At 38.6% G+C, this 16284-nt stretch overlaps 1 protein-coding gene across 3 annotated transcripts in view; it reads right to left on the reverse strand.

The window, feature by feature from the left end:
• Positions 1–16284, reverse strand: part of CADM2 (cell adhesion molecule 2) — a 1139602-nt gene that overhangs the window by 64305 nt on the left and 1059013 nt on the right. For 2 of the 3 annotated variants that reach the window (XM_075197070.1, XM_075197069.1), the window contains one exon: positions 7904–8017. The exons of the other annotated variant lie outside the window; for it this stretch is intronic. In XM_075197070.1, the coding sequence (XP_075053171.1) occupies positions 7904–8017 (114 nt within the window). The remainder of the gene's footprint in view (positions 1–7903; positions 8018–16284) is intronic. 3 annotated transcript variants of the gene reach the window in all.

Below are 16284 nucleotides of genomic sequence, written 5' to 3' on the forward strand. Positions count from 1 at the left end.
ACCAGGGCCATCTTAACAACATGATGGGCCCCCGGGCGAAGCAATGCACTGGGGCCCCTACATATATATATATATATATATATATATATATATATATATATATATATATATATATAGATAGATATATAGAGATAGATAGATGTACTTGCTCAGTGACCCATGAAGGTTTTTTTTTGCAGGGTTTTTTTTTTTTCAGGATTATTTATTCTAATTAAGAGCCCTGCCTATGGGGCCCCCCTTGTCCGTGGGGCCCCCGAGCACCTGCCCATCGTGCCCAATGGAAAAGATGGCCCTGCTTATTACCTGTAATGATCTCCAGTATTTATTTTTGTCTTTTTAATTTGTAGCCAAAAATATAGCAATTACACCTAAATAAATCATAGTCCTGTTGGCAGGACTCTCCACTCCTTAAATAAAATCTATGTATACTCCATACATTTTGGTCTTGTACATTATGGTGAACATTAGGTTATATTATTATTATCTTTAATTTATAAGGCACCACAAAGAGTCTGCAGCGCCGTACATGACATATACAGAAAACAGTGAGCCATAACACAACATGATACAGGAAGAACAAAAAAATGAACAAAATATATATGCACAGACACAGGTAACATGGTAATGCAAATCAAATATTTCTGGGACAATGAGTGAAAGTGATTGTAGGAATCAGCGAGAAGTAGGCTGAAGCTTTAGAAAATAGGGCTAGGGAAGCAGGCCAAGAGGTACAGAGGGTGATGGAATAGTGGAAGGAGCACACAAGGAAAGAGGGCCCTGCTCCTGAGAGCTTACATCCTAAAGGAAAGAGGGAGACACAAATAGGGTGGGACTAAGTGGGGAGAGAGCTGGGACAAGGGAGTTAGGAGGAGGACTGATAGACTTTAATAAAGAAGTGAGTCTTAAGGGCACGCTTGAAGCCTTTGAGAGTAGATGCTAACCTGATGGAACATGGAAGATCGTTCCACAGCTGGGGAGCAGTCCGGGCAAAGTCCATATAACTAAAAGTCTAAATATATGATCCTTTACCAGATAGCTTGTACAGTGACTGAGTGAGATATTGAAGACAATTGCACTTATTATCAAATAACACTCTGTTATTCATTGATCCAAATTCTCCTTCCTTGTCCTGTTTCTAGACAGTTTTCTTCTAAATGGCCATCCTGACTATTGGAATGTTACAGAGATGTAGGATAGGTACTTTAATTGCACAGCACTATTTGATCACCAATGAGCTGGTCCATTTCACCTTCTTGTCCTGCATTGCACATTCCAAGTTCCAGTATCAAAGGTCTTTGAAGTTGCCTCAATCTGTTACCTAACTATTGAGTTGTGCATTAGGCTAGGTACACACTGGAGGTTTTTCAGCCGATTATTGGGCCAATCACCCGATAAACGACCGCTCGGCCCGATATCGCGTTAGTGTGTATACTTACACGATAAACAACAGTCGTTCCAAAGCGCCGATTGTCATTTCATTTCGTTGGTCGTACTGTTTAATAAACTCATTCCAATCACCTTCGATCATGTAGTGTATATGCACTGACGATCACAATCTCCATAGGGTTTACAGAGTCATGACCTTTCAGCCGATGCCGGCAATGAACATATCCTGGTGACTAAATGTAAACAGTGCTGTTGATGGAATAATTTGTTTGTTCATTCTGAGACTCAATATTTAGTTTCAGAGTCATAGAAGCTAATGAAATTTGTTATGACATGGGGATAACTATAACAAGGCGGTTAGTCAGTGTGACAGGAATGAATGAATGAATTAGTGCATATTCTGCTGACATTCTCTAAACGACTATAGGACCAGATGAAGAGCACAGATCTGAAGGTAAATAGAGTGTAGTGTGTACTCATGAATCGCCCGACCAGTCGGACTTACAGTCGCAGGTACAATCATTGTAGATACCAGATTGATCCTGAAAATTTTTCAGTGTGTACCTGGCCTTAGTGCAGAAACCTGCACAAAAAGAATGAAAACCATGATGAAAGATAGCCACAGCCAGTATTATTGTTGAAGGCTACATTAATTGATGTTAGCAAAACTTTCAAAATGTATTACTCCTGTGGAGCTATCTATAACATATTAAATGTCTATTCCAACTAATTAATTCATGATGGCGGCACAGTGATTAGATATGCTGCCTCACAATACTGGGGTCAGGAGTCAGATTCCAACCAGCCCTAGCTGTGTAGAGATTGTATGTTCTCCCTATGTTTTTGCGGGGGTTTCCTCTTCCTCCTCCACGTGCTTTGGGTTCCAGCCACAGACCAATACTGTTTATAGTATTTATTTATATACTGATGGAGGAATTGGCTGCTGACAAAACAGGATGTTAGTCTGTGTGATAGGGAAATTATACTGTGGGGCATGGACTGATGTGAATGTGTGATTGAATATTCTCTGTACAGCACAGCATAATGTGGTGGCAATATAAAATAAACAGTATTAAATAAATACCCTGGAGTGTAGATACGAGCCACACCCCCTTGTGACGGCATCCCGGGAGGAATGCATGGTGCCTCTAGGAGTGTGGCAGTGGCAGTGTAGGTGAATGCCCCACTGGAGGTGTAGCCAAGCAATGAAGCGAAAATGCCTCATAGGAGGATTCGCTTGTGACAACAGGACCCAAGTTCTTATATATATGGAATTTGTATTTGCACCTGGATAATCCATTCTGTAATAAATTAATTTTTTTGTATGCTGGAAAGATATAGCCTGCTTTTGTACGTAGCATAAAAATACTGGGCATTTTTGTTGCGATTTAGCTTTGAGCTGGGACGTGAACCCCCCATACAAATCTATATCTGTCCATTCATTTTAAACTCCCCCCCCCCCCCCCAGTCTGCAGCAAGGTGCAAAACTGTAACTTCTAGCTAGGTTTACTTCTAAGAGTAAATTCAGCCCACAATGTTTAGCTTTGTAGTGGTGTAGCCAGAGGTATCCCAAACTGACATGTCAGGATATCTCAATTATCCCTGAAACCATTTATTTGCTAAGCTGTACTCTAAAGTACAATTACAGTAAAATGGTTCAAAATAGTTGAATTATTTTTGTAACTAAGGTTTCTCCATCTGTATAACTAAGAATATAACACACATGCCAATATTATTTAGACATTCAACAGAATAATATTGATCACACTTTGTTCAGATAATAAAGATGACGCTGCTGTCAGACTAATTAGAGGATTTTCATTAGCTTAACAGCAAACATTGTCCCCAATTGTAAAGCGCTACGGAATCTGCTGGAGCTATATAAATAAATGTTGATGATGATGATGATGATGATAATGAAACATTGCATATCCTAATTACCAAGTAATTCCATTGATTCTTTATTGTATTATTGGATTAAACTCTGTCTTACTACAAAATCTTATTGCATGATCAAAAACTTATATTTAGGGTTGTACAATCTTTTTTATTAAACCAGTAATGGAGAAGAGCCATACGATTAAACAGTTTATGATTCTAAGCCAGAAATAGATGGATCACCAGCTGATTCTTCCCTAAAGATGATCTCTGTAGTTCCTGACATAAGTTCCTTTAAATTTGACGTAAAAATGATAAAACCGTGCATGCCAATGGGATTTACTAAGGTTGCAGTAGAGTGAGATGCATTTTAGAAGCTCCAAATGGACTCATAAGTATAAACGAAATCATATCAGATTTCACTTTGCTGCTCATAAAAAGGAGACTAATCTAAGCAATCTACAGGAACACATTTAAATGAATCCTTAACCTCTCATACATATCCTCTCTTTTAAGTTACTCTATCAATTGGCTTTCCACTTATCCAACATTCTTCATCAGATTTTCTTTGTCACCTTTATTGAACCTAAAGGTTGTGTCAGACGATAGCAATTTAACTGGCTGAAATATATATGTTAATTACATTTTTGAGCACGTTTGCTATGATAAACTTTTTTTTAGCTATCAACCTAACCCGAGAGGTTAAATCTTAACTACTTCAGAGAATATAAAAGTTTGTGACATTTACAAAATAATTTACATTCATTTTAATGTAACAGTATTTATTGTTAGCAATAGCCCCAAACACTGCAAACAGCGTTTCAGAGATGTCAAACCCTGAGCATTAGCGATTTCCCAGATAGAAAATCGATGTCACACGAGAGTGATATACCCCACACACATAAACAACTGGCACCCCGAACCACGCACAAATCTCCCCTTTTTAGATGAAATCTTGATCCTGCTATTTTCACCTCTTGGCTTGCCACTCTCCTCTCCCTGACATCCACCCTAGCCTGCCCCAAGCTGGTGGCCTCCCTCTACAACCACATCCTCACCACCGCTCTTCACTCTGTTGCCCCCGCTATTTCTGTCCCCCTTTGATGCTCTAAACCCCAACCTTGGCACTCCAAATTTACCCGGTTCAATCAAAAGTGCACATCTACCACCAAACAACACTAGAGGAAATCTCATTCCTTGGCAGACTTCCTTCATTTCAAGTTCCTCTCCCTCGCTAAACAATCCTTCTTCAAGTCTCTCATCTATTCACAGTCCTCCAATCCCTGCCACATTTTTGCCACTTTAAACACACTCCTTTGCCCCCCTCCTCCACTGCCATCCTCCCTTCCTGCCACTGACTTTGCTTCCTTTGTCATCAACACTGAGCCTATCAGCCACAAAATCTTCTCCTTCCATCACTTTTCTGCCACCACTACTACTCCATCCTCCTCTCCTTCCAGTCACCACCTCTTGTGCTCCTTCCACCCCACTACAGGTGACAAAGTTCATTCTTTAATATTATCCTCTCCACCCTCAACCTGGATCCCATCCTCTTTCACCTTCTTCTCTCCCTTTCCCCCACTGCCTGCTCCCACTTTGCTCACCTTTTCAATCAGTCCCTATACACTGGAAACTTCCCCTCATTCTTGAAACATGCTTTTGTCTCACCCATCCTTAAAAAACTAAACCTTGACTCCAAAATACTTGAGCAGCTTGTCTACAACCATCTCAGCAGCTACCTCTCTGACAATTCCTTCCTTGATCCTCTCCAATGTGACTTCCACCCCCTTCACTCCACAGAAACTGCCTTGACCAAAGTCATCAATGATATTCTCTCAGCCAAAAGCAGGGCCCACTTCTCCCTGCTTATCCTCCTGCATCTCTCTGCGTTGTTTTTGACACCATCCTTTCATGGTTTATTTCCTACCTTGCCAACTGCTCCTTCTCTGTTTCTACCTCTGGTTCCTCCCCTTCTCCCCCCCATTCATCCTTCCTGTAGGAGTACTGCAGGGATCTGTCCTTGGTCCTCTGCTTTTTTCTCTGTATACATCCTCCCTGGGTAAACTCATTAGTGCCTTCAGCCTCCATTATCACATGTATGCTGACAATACTCAATACTACCTCTCATGTCCAGATCTCTCCCCTTCCCACCACTCTCAGGTGTCCAGTTGCCTCTCCACCGACTCCTCCTTGATGTCCTTATGCATTTGCCAAAATGGAACTCATTGTCTTCCCTCCATCAAGAGTCTCCTCCCCTACCGACCTCTCTATTACTGTTGACAACGCCACTATCTCTTCTGTTCCCAAACTCCGCTGGCAGGGTGTCATTCTTGAATCCTTCCTCTCCTTCAATCCCCCCATTCAATCTCTTGCCCAATCCTGTTGCTTCCAGCTCTGCAACATCGCTCATGGCAGACCCTTCCTCTCTCAGGATGCCACCAAAACTCATGCACTCACTGATCATTTCTCAACTGCACTACGGCAATCTTCTCCTTATTAGCCTCCCCCACTCCCATCTCACTCCTTTTCGATCTATACTAAATGCTGCTGCTAGACTTATCCACCATCTCACCCCTCCACATCTGCCTCCCCTCTCTGCCAAACATTACTCTGACTCTTCTTCCCCTACAGAGTCCTCTTCAAACTCCTCACCGTCACATACAAAGCCCTCGCCAACTCCACTGGAGTCTGGATCAACGATCCTGATACCTGCTCTATCTTTAGGTTACTGTACATATTATCATGAAGGTCTGACCATGACCAACCTGCACTGCATGTACAGAGGCACAAGGTAGTGCACAAGGTCTATTTAGATCATCATCATTATTATTATGAAAATGTATTAAGAATGTGCCCTTCTTTCAGGCACACTTCTGTTCTAGTTCCTCAATCGTGTACATCATTAAGTAGTAATAATAATAATAATAATAATAATAATAATAATTGCAGTTCTATACTAATTTCCCTAGAAAGTTATTATGACTAATAGTACCATACACAGCAGGTTATTATTACTGCAATAAACTATATATTTTATACATTATGCTTTATTTAATATATGGCAGTGGGTGTGTATACAGTGGTATGCCATACCGCCACTTCTCCTACTGTCTTCATTGTAAAAGGATCAAATTCCATTCATTTACACTCCCATTTTTCACACCACCACTTCTAAATTTCTATTTTGACCACTGAATATTTAAAAAAGGCATTATTCCCTAAAAGGTAAACCACCTATGTGTCATCCCAGCTAAATAATTGTAAACCTACCTTATACTACTGCGATCACCAGGAATAAAATGACACCATTGGAAATTAAAACATCTACAGCAGTTTTGTCACTTTAAAGAACTAGAGTACTTATTAAAAAGATTAGGAGATCAAATTAGGAGGTTGTATTAGGCTAAAAAAAATTGATTATGCATATATGACCAAAATCATATAAAAAGTTTTTGCAATATTAATTTAAAACATAATCATGATGAAAATTTTGACAGAATTTAATACATGTATGCATTTTGGATAACATATTGTAAAAACAGGTGTGGCATGATTGTGCAGGCCAAACAACACAATTGAGAGGTTCTGATTACACCATACTAACCTGGCTCACTCAGTAGATATACTATTGAAGTGTGACAGAAATGAATGGTGTGATCAATTCACTGTGCAACAGCAGTCGATCATACAGTTTATCTAAACCAATTGTACTCCACCTGTAAATGTATCCTGAAATAGCAGAACATTGCTGCAGGGTACGTCCACATTTATCTATACCACAATGCCCCCTATACACACACACTTTTGTATTAAAGCATTTTGTCGCTATTACAGGTGAAATCTGTCAATCTCCATGATCTGCCTCGATGAACGCAAGATAAGATAAATACACACAATTTTCCAATTGAGCAGCTTGGTAAGTTATTAATACATTAGAGTTCCGATGAGAAATATGAATAAAATTTGAAAGTAATCCAATGTTGCCGTTTATATGCACTTTAAACAAAATCATTCTTTCCAATTCAATGTTTTACAATCTGAGCTTTTCTTTATTTAACCAATCAAAATGTAAGGGGATTGTCACTTTAAAGGACACTACCATCAAAACTATATATAATGTGTATTTATATTTAATAAAAGCTTGACATTTTTCATTTTGTTGCTAACAGGTAGCTAACAGGTAGTTGTGTTTTCAGTAGTTTGCTGACATTGTTGCCTATAGCCTAGGTATTCTGAGCCAGGCTAATTGACTAGCATCATATTTCCCAATAGTCTTCGTTCATTTACCCAGAATGGGTAACAGACTATTGGAAAGTCTTCATTCTTTAATGGGAATTTGGGTGTGGTTAGGTTTGGTCGAACAGAGCATGGTTTGGTATCCAGTTTTGCTTAATAGAATGTTTGGAAGTTTGTGAAAGAAACAAGTGTAACAAAGCTCTTATAGACACAGTGTCATTTTTAAACCTATGTAGAGAATGCTAAAAACATATATTTCATGATGATAGTGTCCCTTTAAGTCTGGCTAAACTAATTAATCTACAATTTAAATTCCAAATCCAGTAGCCACCGATTGTCTCATCTCAACATCTGGAATTTCTAGCAGCCTACTTGCACAAGCTGTATGGTAGAACAAACATACCTTTGATGCCGGAGGAGGATGTGGTTGAACGGGTTGTTATGGTAACAGAGGTTGTGACTGTTGCAGTGGTGTAAAGGGGGATGATTGTGGTTGTAAATAAAGTTTTGGGAATATCTGGTCAATGGGAAAACATAAAAAAAAGAGACATGAAACAAAGACAAAATCATATCGTACAAAAAAAAAAGCATAACAATGGTTAACTTGGGAAATGTAGACACACATTAACAAAGACATGCTTAAAGCAAAATGACTCAGACACTTGGTCGTTTTTTTTTTTTTATATTAAATCACTCTCTTTTGTATATTTAACATCTTAGGCGTTTAATAACCAAAGAGTAAAACTCCTTGGTGTATTTAAATTACTGGGTACTGTACAGAATACAAGTCGTAGCTATGGAGAGTGAATTTAATTGACAAGAACCAAGCTTTCATCCATGCCATTTACAATGGATTGTACAGTGGAGATCAAATGTGTATAAAACAACATGCTGGGTAGAAGTGGGAGACAAACAAGAAAATAACATGCTAAGAAGATGGAAATTATACATTAAAATGAATGTTTCACCTGCAATGCCTTCCTCAGGTTTATATCAGTAAAAGCTAAGAGGCAAGTTACTGCAGCTTTTTACTTAGTGTACTCTGCTGTCATTCTCTGGCTGTAACGCAAGTCAGCAGTGAGCTACAATCACACACTGTTTTCTTTTACTTGCAGTCAATGAAATTCACAGGTCTACAGTAAAAGGAGGGGGAGGTCTAGAGCAACTAGTGACAATTATGTATTAGATCTGGCAAACAATGGATGACTATGAAGTCACTCAATTTTTTATTTTGGTATTAAAGTTGCTAATTATTTCACAATTAACTATCTTGTCATTGATAAAGTGCAATAGCAAATGTGTAATTATTTATTCCTTCAATATTACTGTTTCCAACTCAAAATATTAATAGCAATATTTGTCATTCAATAATCCTTACATTATTAGCAGTAGTAGTATTTTGACCTTATAAATATTTCAGTAGTTCATTTCTGGCGACTCAGTTCACAGAGATTGAGCAATTTGTTGTCCACTAAAACAAAATTGTTATTTCTTTCACACAAATTGAACAAATACATGTTGCAAATAACTTTTTCATCCTTTTAACTTCTTTTTATATAACTTTTTCAACTAGTGTTAGGTCATTTGCTGAAAATGGAACTATTGGCTCAATATTAGGAATATTAGGCATGTGATGTCTCTAATATGCATCCATTATAAGACACAGTAATACTAATAATGATAAATAAATAATAATAGCACACACATGGCAAAAACAGTACAATAACAATAATACCACAAAGTAATTCCGAACAAAAGATCTAAATGACAGTGATTATTATAGGCAATCTACATAATTATAATATACATAAAAAATGTATATTAATTCAAACTTTAATGGCAAAAAATATTTTAATTTATTGTGTAATCAAATGGGTTAAGTCTATGTTGTTTTTGTGATATAAACATATAATAACAAGGTACAATAATAAAGGATCACAGGATGGGAAGATTCCTGTTTATCTATTGATTTATTGTATTATCATTATTATTAAACAAAAAATTAGTATTTACTTGTTCAAATATTATTTCAACTAAACACTGGATTGTGAAAAATATTCATACGTAAACAAATTCTTGAAAATTTCCAAAAGTAGTCTCACCGGTTCCATACGGTCGAGATTGGCTGAAACCAGTGAGATTTCCCATTTATTTTAATAGACAATGCATTTAAATGGGTTCCGAAAGGCCATAGAAATGCATTGCAAATTGGAATAAATGGGAAAATAATTTTTTACTTCTATAGCACCACCAATGGCGTAGCACTGTACAGAGAATATTTTTCATTCAGTCCCTGCCACCAATACATTACTAAATTTTAATGCAGTTTTTAAAATTTGGGAATGCAGCACCATTTCTCAAGTGTATATGTATATATATATATATATATATATATATATATAACTATCCTGATAGTTATTTGAATGTGTTTCTTGTTTACGACTGTTATGTCTTAGAGTCTTCCCTATGAATATTTACAGCTATTATTCCCTATTCTAAAATCAAGTCATTATTGTTAGTTGTCTCTTTTTACGTGATATGACAAATAAAATCATTATTAAGCTGTATGAGAGTTCTATTCAGTAGAAATATTTAGAAACTTCAACTGCCCAGATTTATCTAATATTAGCAACATAGTACAGAATGGAAAGACTGAGATTAATTCAAATACAGTATAAGCCAGGGCATGGGCTGGCAGAGAATAAGGGGTAGCACTTAATTTGCAGATTACTGGTTTGCTTTGGACTCAATAAGGGCGTGTGCCATTTCCATTAATTTACTTAAGACAAAACAGAGGCAGTTGTGTCGGAATCATGATCCTGGCATCACAGGAGAGGGGGTTAAAATCTTGGCATGTTTGGGGGACCCTGAAGAAAGCATCCACAAAGGAGGACAGCATTTGCAGAGAGGTGCACAGGACCTCCTTAGAAACTTGTTAGGCTGTCACCTAATATTCCCAAATGTAATCAGGGCCGCTATCAGAAATCATGGGGCCCAGTAAGGCCCCGCCCCACAGGCACAGGCACAGGCAGATCATAAGATCGCAGGGGGAATGATTCCTCTACCCCTGCGATCGCATTCTGGTGCCTGGCTGTCACGTGACAGCCAGGCTGAAGACAGAGTAGCGCAGACCAGCGGACTGCAAGACAGCGGGCACCCAGGTAAGTATGTGTTGCGCTGTTGTACTGGGCCCCCTAGTGAGCCCGGGCCTGGTACAACAGTACCCCCTGTACCCCTCTGATGGCGGCCCTGAATGTAATAGATTAGAATGTCCCAGCACGTATGAATACCACAGGGGCAAAACAACAAAATTCATCTCTGCGTTACCTCTGCTAATCAGGTCCTCATTTGTGGAAATACAATAAATGCTGTAACAATTAATGAAACAAAGGATTAGATCCCCTTAGTGGTTATGTTTAACTTACAGTATATGTAAACATAATTCATATATGAATTTACTAAATCTCCCTTCCCAATAAAAACACTGCAGTGGGGCATCTCCCACCACAACCTTTACGCTTCTCTAAGACTTGTAATTAGAGACCCTGGGGTATATTTACTAAACAGCGGGTTTGAAAAAGTGTAGATGTTGCCTATAGCAACCAATCAGATTCCAGTTATTATTTAATTAGTACATTCTACAAAATGACAGCTAGAATCTGATTGGTTGTTTTAGGCAACACCGCCACTTTTTCAAACCCGCAGTTTAGTAAATATACCCCCCTGTGTTGGATCGCCTCTGCTAAATAAAGAAAATGGGGAACCCCTTTAATTGTTTGCAGATTTGCCCAACATAAAATATCTCTGAGTTCTTTGTTGATTAAAAAGCTCTTCACTCAAAGGAGGTCAGTGTTGAGCTTTTTGTATTCTGCATCAACTGAGGAAGGCAAGTGCAAAGAAGCCTAAAGCTGCGCAGGTTCTAGTGCTTGCATGCATTGACGTAAGTTAGACACTCTGCAGTACTTAGTCCCTGCACACACTGTGGCATGACTACAGGTCAAAGCAGCTGACAATCTACGCTTTTTGATATATATCAGTGACATTTTATTAATTCAATACAGATTGTTGTATTTTACTATTTGTGTTGGAGATAAAACATATTCCCCCTCACTTTTTCAAAAAATTGCAGTATATAGTGAGTGTAAGACTGAAGTTATTTGCGTCAGTAAATTATTACGAGAAGTTCTGACTTAGTTGGTTTACATTGTCATGTAATCTTCCTTCTGGTGCTCATGATGTAACCTTACAAATAAGACCATCACTGAACTTACCGTCATAAAAATTATACAAACTAGTCCTATAAATTTTCTATATGTGTAATGCAGTTTATCAGAAACATTTTAGAACTGGGGGTATATTTATCAAACCTTCTAATACAGAAGATCGGTGGTGTTGCCCATAGCAACCCATTTCATTTACCTAGTACATTCTGCACAATTATAGCTAGAATCTGATTGGCTGCTATGAGCAACACATCCACTTTTCCTTTATATCAGGTTTGATAAATCTACTCCTAAGTGCGAAAACCACTTTGGCTCTGCAAACGCGTATAGTCCCAAGTTCATCTTTTGCACCCAATCTTTTACATTCGTTATTCAATGGTCTATTTGAGCCTAATATTTCACTGATTTAACTTTTTCTTTTTTTCCCCACAAATCTAGTTTAGAACACCGGCTGCAAGCTCCTAGCCGCGGATGAGCATGGCCGCCACGTGGCTACCTTGTTACTAGGCTGCATGTCTCTCCACATGGCTGCCTTTCTGTTCCTTTCTCTCTTGCCGTGCTTTTGTCTGTTTATCTTTTTGAGTGAAACAGCTTACAAAAGAAGATGCTCAAAAGCAGTACAGCAGAAGAATGAAAGTGTCAGCATGAAATACAATCCATTACAGATCACCAGGTGTAATTCCATTTGGAACGAAAGATCATTTTTAGAGCATGCGGCTGTTAACCCTTGTTCACGTTTTCTTTTTTTTTCTTTTTTTCAAATTTAATGCATCACAGGTTTAAAGTTTGGAATTGGAGGTATCCCTGTGAATCGCTTGCGGTGAACACATTAAATCCTTCTGAAAAAAAACTATGGGAAAAGGGGCAAAAGAACATAAATAGAATATCAAGCACTGATAGTTTCCTCCTGATGTGTTCTACGTTGGATTTTCAATTAAGGGGACATTATACAGAAACATATATTATGATTATTTACAAAGTGCCTTGATTACAGAACAAAATGATTTCATATAGGATAGATGTTTTGGTTATGTCACCTGAAACAAGGGTTGTGCACGTATTACAATTATTCTGCCACTAGGGGGCATTATTCTATTACAGTTTGTACCCCAGGCTGCATAAATAATAGCCACTTCCACTCAAATATGCAGAGGAATAGGATTGCTGGGGCTTGTAGTCCCACAACAGTTGCCAATTCACATATTGCTTAGGGTTTCCATTATTTTTATTATTCAGAGATTCAGCGTGCAGCTCCATCATAAGGTGACGAGTCAGTAGGTGTTGTGAGGAATTTCTTCTCCTAGGTTTCGCTTTGACATCACAGAACGAGGGAAGTGCTGTATCTAGTAGCAGCGACATGTTATACCACTGAGGTATAAGTGTTGATTTTGGTTTGTAATTTAAAAAAATAGGAAATGTTACATACTCCTGTATTATAAAGAAAAACATCAATGGTAATTTAGAGACACACAATACATCCCAGCAAAGAAAAACAGTAAGAACTCCGCAGTTTAGAACAGGTCAGCAGTAGTAACACAGAGCACAGTAACTCTGGATGGGAAGAACCCTACACTCTAGGTCTGGAATGCTGTGTATTATCTTAACTTATCTTAGTTGTTTAAGTACATTGTCTATGTATATGCTGCCATTTCTATTAAATACACACAATACTGTACATATAGGGGAAAGATGCTATGACTGTCTCCTACCCGGAAGTGGTTACATTAGATAACTTTCTGTTGGTCTACACCTTTTTATGTTAAGTTGTACCCTCAGGCTGTTGACCTGCACGCATGACATGATAAAGCATTGGTGCCATTTACAGAGTAATTATGGCATTTCCAGCATAGATGAATGTCTACCTTTACTGATCTATAGGCAGGTGGGTTATCTGAGGAGGAATGGGGCCTGACTTTTCTGAATATTAGTTAGTGTCCAAACCTCCATCCAGCACGAATGGCCTTGGGCCACCTTTAAGGGTTGCACCAGTCTAGGAGTCTGGTCAAGGTAATGACTGTGTGTTTTGTCCTCTACATTGGTGTCCTCCGCAGGGAATCACCTCTTATCCCCATTCCTTGTCCTTCCATCATGTGGTTCATGCTGGATGCTATGTGGTTGAGCAAGATTAGGGTCTAAACATTAGCTTGGGCCTTATTATCAAGTTCAAGACTTTTACAGTTTGACTTAACTGTTGGGAACCAAGTCATTTTCCTATCCACCCCTCTCTTGGCATTGTCTGCGGCACAGAATTAAGGGTGCCAGGGTCAGGTCTAAGACACACACACACACACACACACACACACACACACACACACACACACACACACACACACACACACACACACACACACACACACACACACACACACACACACACACACACACACACACACACACACACACACACACACACACACACACACACACACACACACACACACACACACACACCTTGTACTTGAACCAAGCAAGCCACTCATAATTATGCAGCTTAACTCCATTTATCTCAAATATACATACACACTACCCAGTAAATAATGGGCAATTGAAAGGACTTTGTGGCGCTATAAATGTTGTGTCACATTTCTTCTTTATATGTCAAACATCCCATAAGGCATTTCTAGTCTAGTTAGAAGGGTCTAGGCCTCTATAACCTCAGCTCCACCTCTGTGATAATCCAAAAATGTATTTGATAAAAATATGATATTTGATATTGTTTATAGTATGTAACATATATATTAAATCCAAAGCAACCAATCAGCAATTAGCTTTAACTGCCTACTGTAAATTAGACAATGAAACTATATATCTGATTGGTTGCTATGGTTTTAGTTTGTCCTCAGGCCTCACCAGCATGTATGCTTAGTGGATCTTCTCACACATAGACAACACCAATATGTCTACATGTGTTCCTATGAGGAAATCCACAAAACATGGTGCTGCATGTAATGGATTAGGGGCTGGTTGGAGAACCAATGCTGCAAAGGATTCTGAAAAATCATCAGCTGTTGGTCTGGCCATAACTATACAATTGACAGCAAGAAACTGTTCAGTGCTATAAAGAAAATATTGAATATTCAACAGCTCGCGGTTTTGGATTAAATAATGAGTGAGCAAATTTGGTACATATTTGCTTAAGGGAATGATTTGCTGAAAATATAGTTAAATGCATAAACCAGCTGTTTAACAGCTTTCCTCCCCGCTGCTCAAAACATGCAAAGTTCCAGTTTGCTTTGCATCTGTTTATTTAGCGTTTAAAATACCTAATTAAGACTATTATCATTGTGGCACTAGATATGACAAAAAGGCATTTGTGTTTCTTAAGTAACCAAACTGTACAGTACTGAGACAAATGTGTTATCATGACCCACTGACCCCCTCCTAAAAACATCTGTTGATACTTTATAATGCCTAATAATTAGTGTTCCACTCGTTTATTAAACAAGTCCAGCCCTATATTATCTCCAGTATAGCATGACTTTATTAGCCGTTCAGTGCCTCTATTTTTTCCTCTCTCTCTTCTATCTCCACTGAATGTCTTTTTTAAGGATATTTACATTGAACCCTTTCACTGACACTCCTGAAGTGTCCTGTTCCTAAATTCAACATAACTGTATATATCATGTGTATTATTGTTTTTGCATTTTTTTGTGTTTGTGGCTATGCATATAATGCTGTGATTTATGCTTTGCCCTGAACATGCGAGTACCCAGTATATTTATGTCCTGTGTATATGTAGATTGAACAGCAAAGGAAATCTGTTTCCGGCCTTTTGAAATGCAAGATGGTTTGGATCATCATCATTTATTTATATAGCGCCACTTATTCCGTAGCGCTGTACAGAAAATTCACACACATCAGTCTCTGTCCCATTGGGGCTTACAGTCTAAATTCCCTAACACACACACAGGCAGAAACACAGATTAGGGTCAATTTGTTAGCAGCCAATTAGCCTACCAGTATATTTTGGGAGTGTGGGAGGAAACCGGAGCACCCGGACGAAACCCAAGCAAACACTGGGAGAACATACAAACTCCTCACAGATAAGGCCATGGTCGGGAATTGAACTCATGACCGCAGTGCTGTGAGGCAGAAGTGCTAACCACTAAGCCACTGTGCTGCCCAAACATATATGAATTTTATTCAAAAGTATACAAGCATACCTTATAACAAACAAGACTGAAAAGTCATGACAAATAAGGCCATGCCCTTGATCCACCCAAACTATGTCTCATTCATTCACAAGAAGCCATCTCTTCTCCCACCGGGATATATATGTTTTGATCTCTTACATTAGGTACCATTGGGAAGTCTGTACACGGATCTAGTAACACCATGGGGGTATATTTACTAAACTGCGGTCTTGTAAAAGTGGAGATGTTGCCGATAGCAACCAATCAGATTCTAGTTATTTATTTAGTACATTGTACAAAATGATAGCTAAAAACTGACTGGTTGCTATAGGCAACATCACCACTTTTTCAAACCCGCAATTCAGCAAATATATCCCCAGAAGTGGTGCACGGCAATGTGTGGAGCTAAAGATTATGGTGTCCCAAGA

Source organism: Mixophyes fleayi, chromosome 2 (assembly GCF_038048845.1).
Source record: "Mixophyes fleayi isolate aMixFle1 chromosome 2, aMixFle1.hap1, whole genome shotgun sequence".
NCBI lineage: Eukaryota > Metazoa > Chordata > Amphibia > Anura > Limnodynastidae > Mixophyes > Mixophyes fleayi.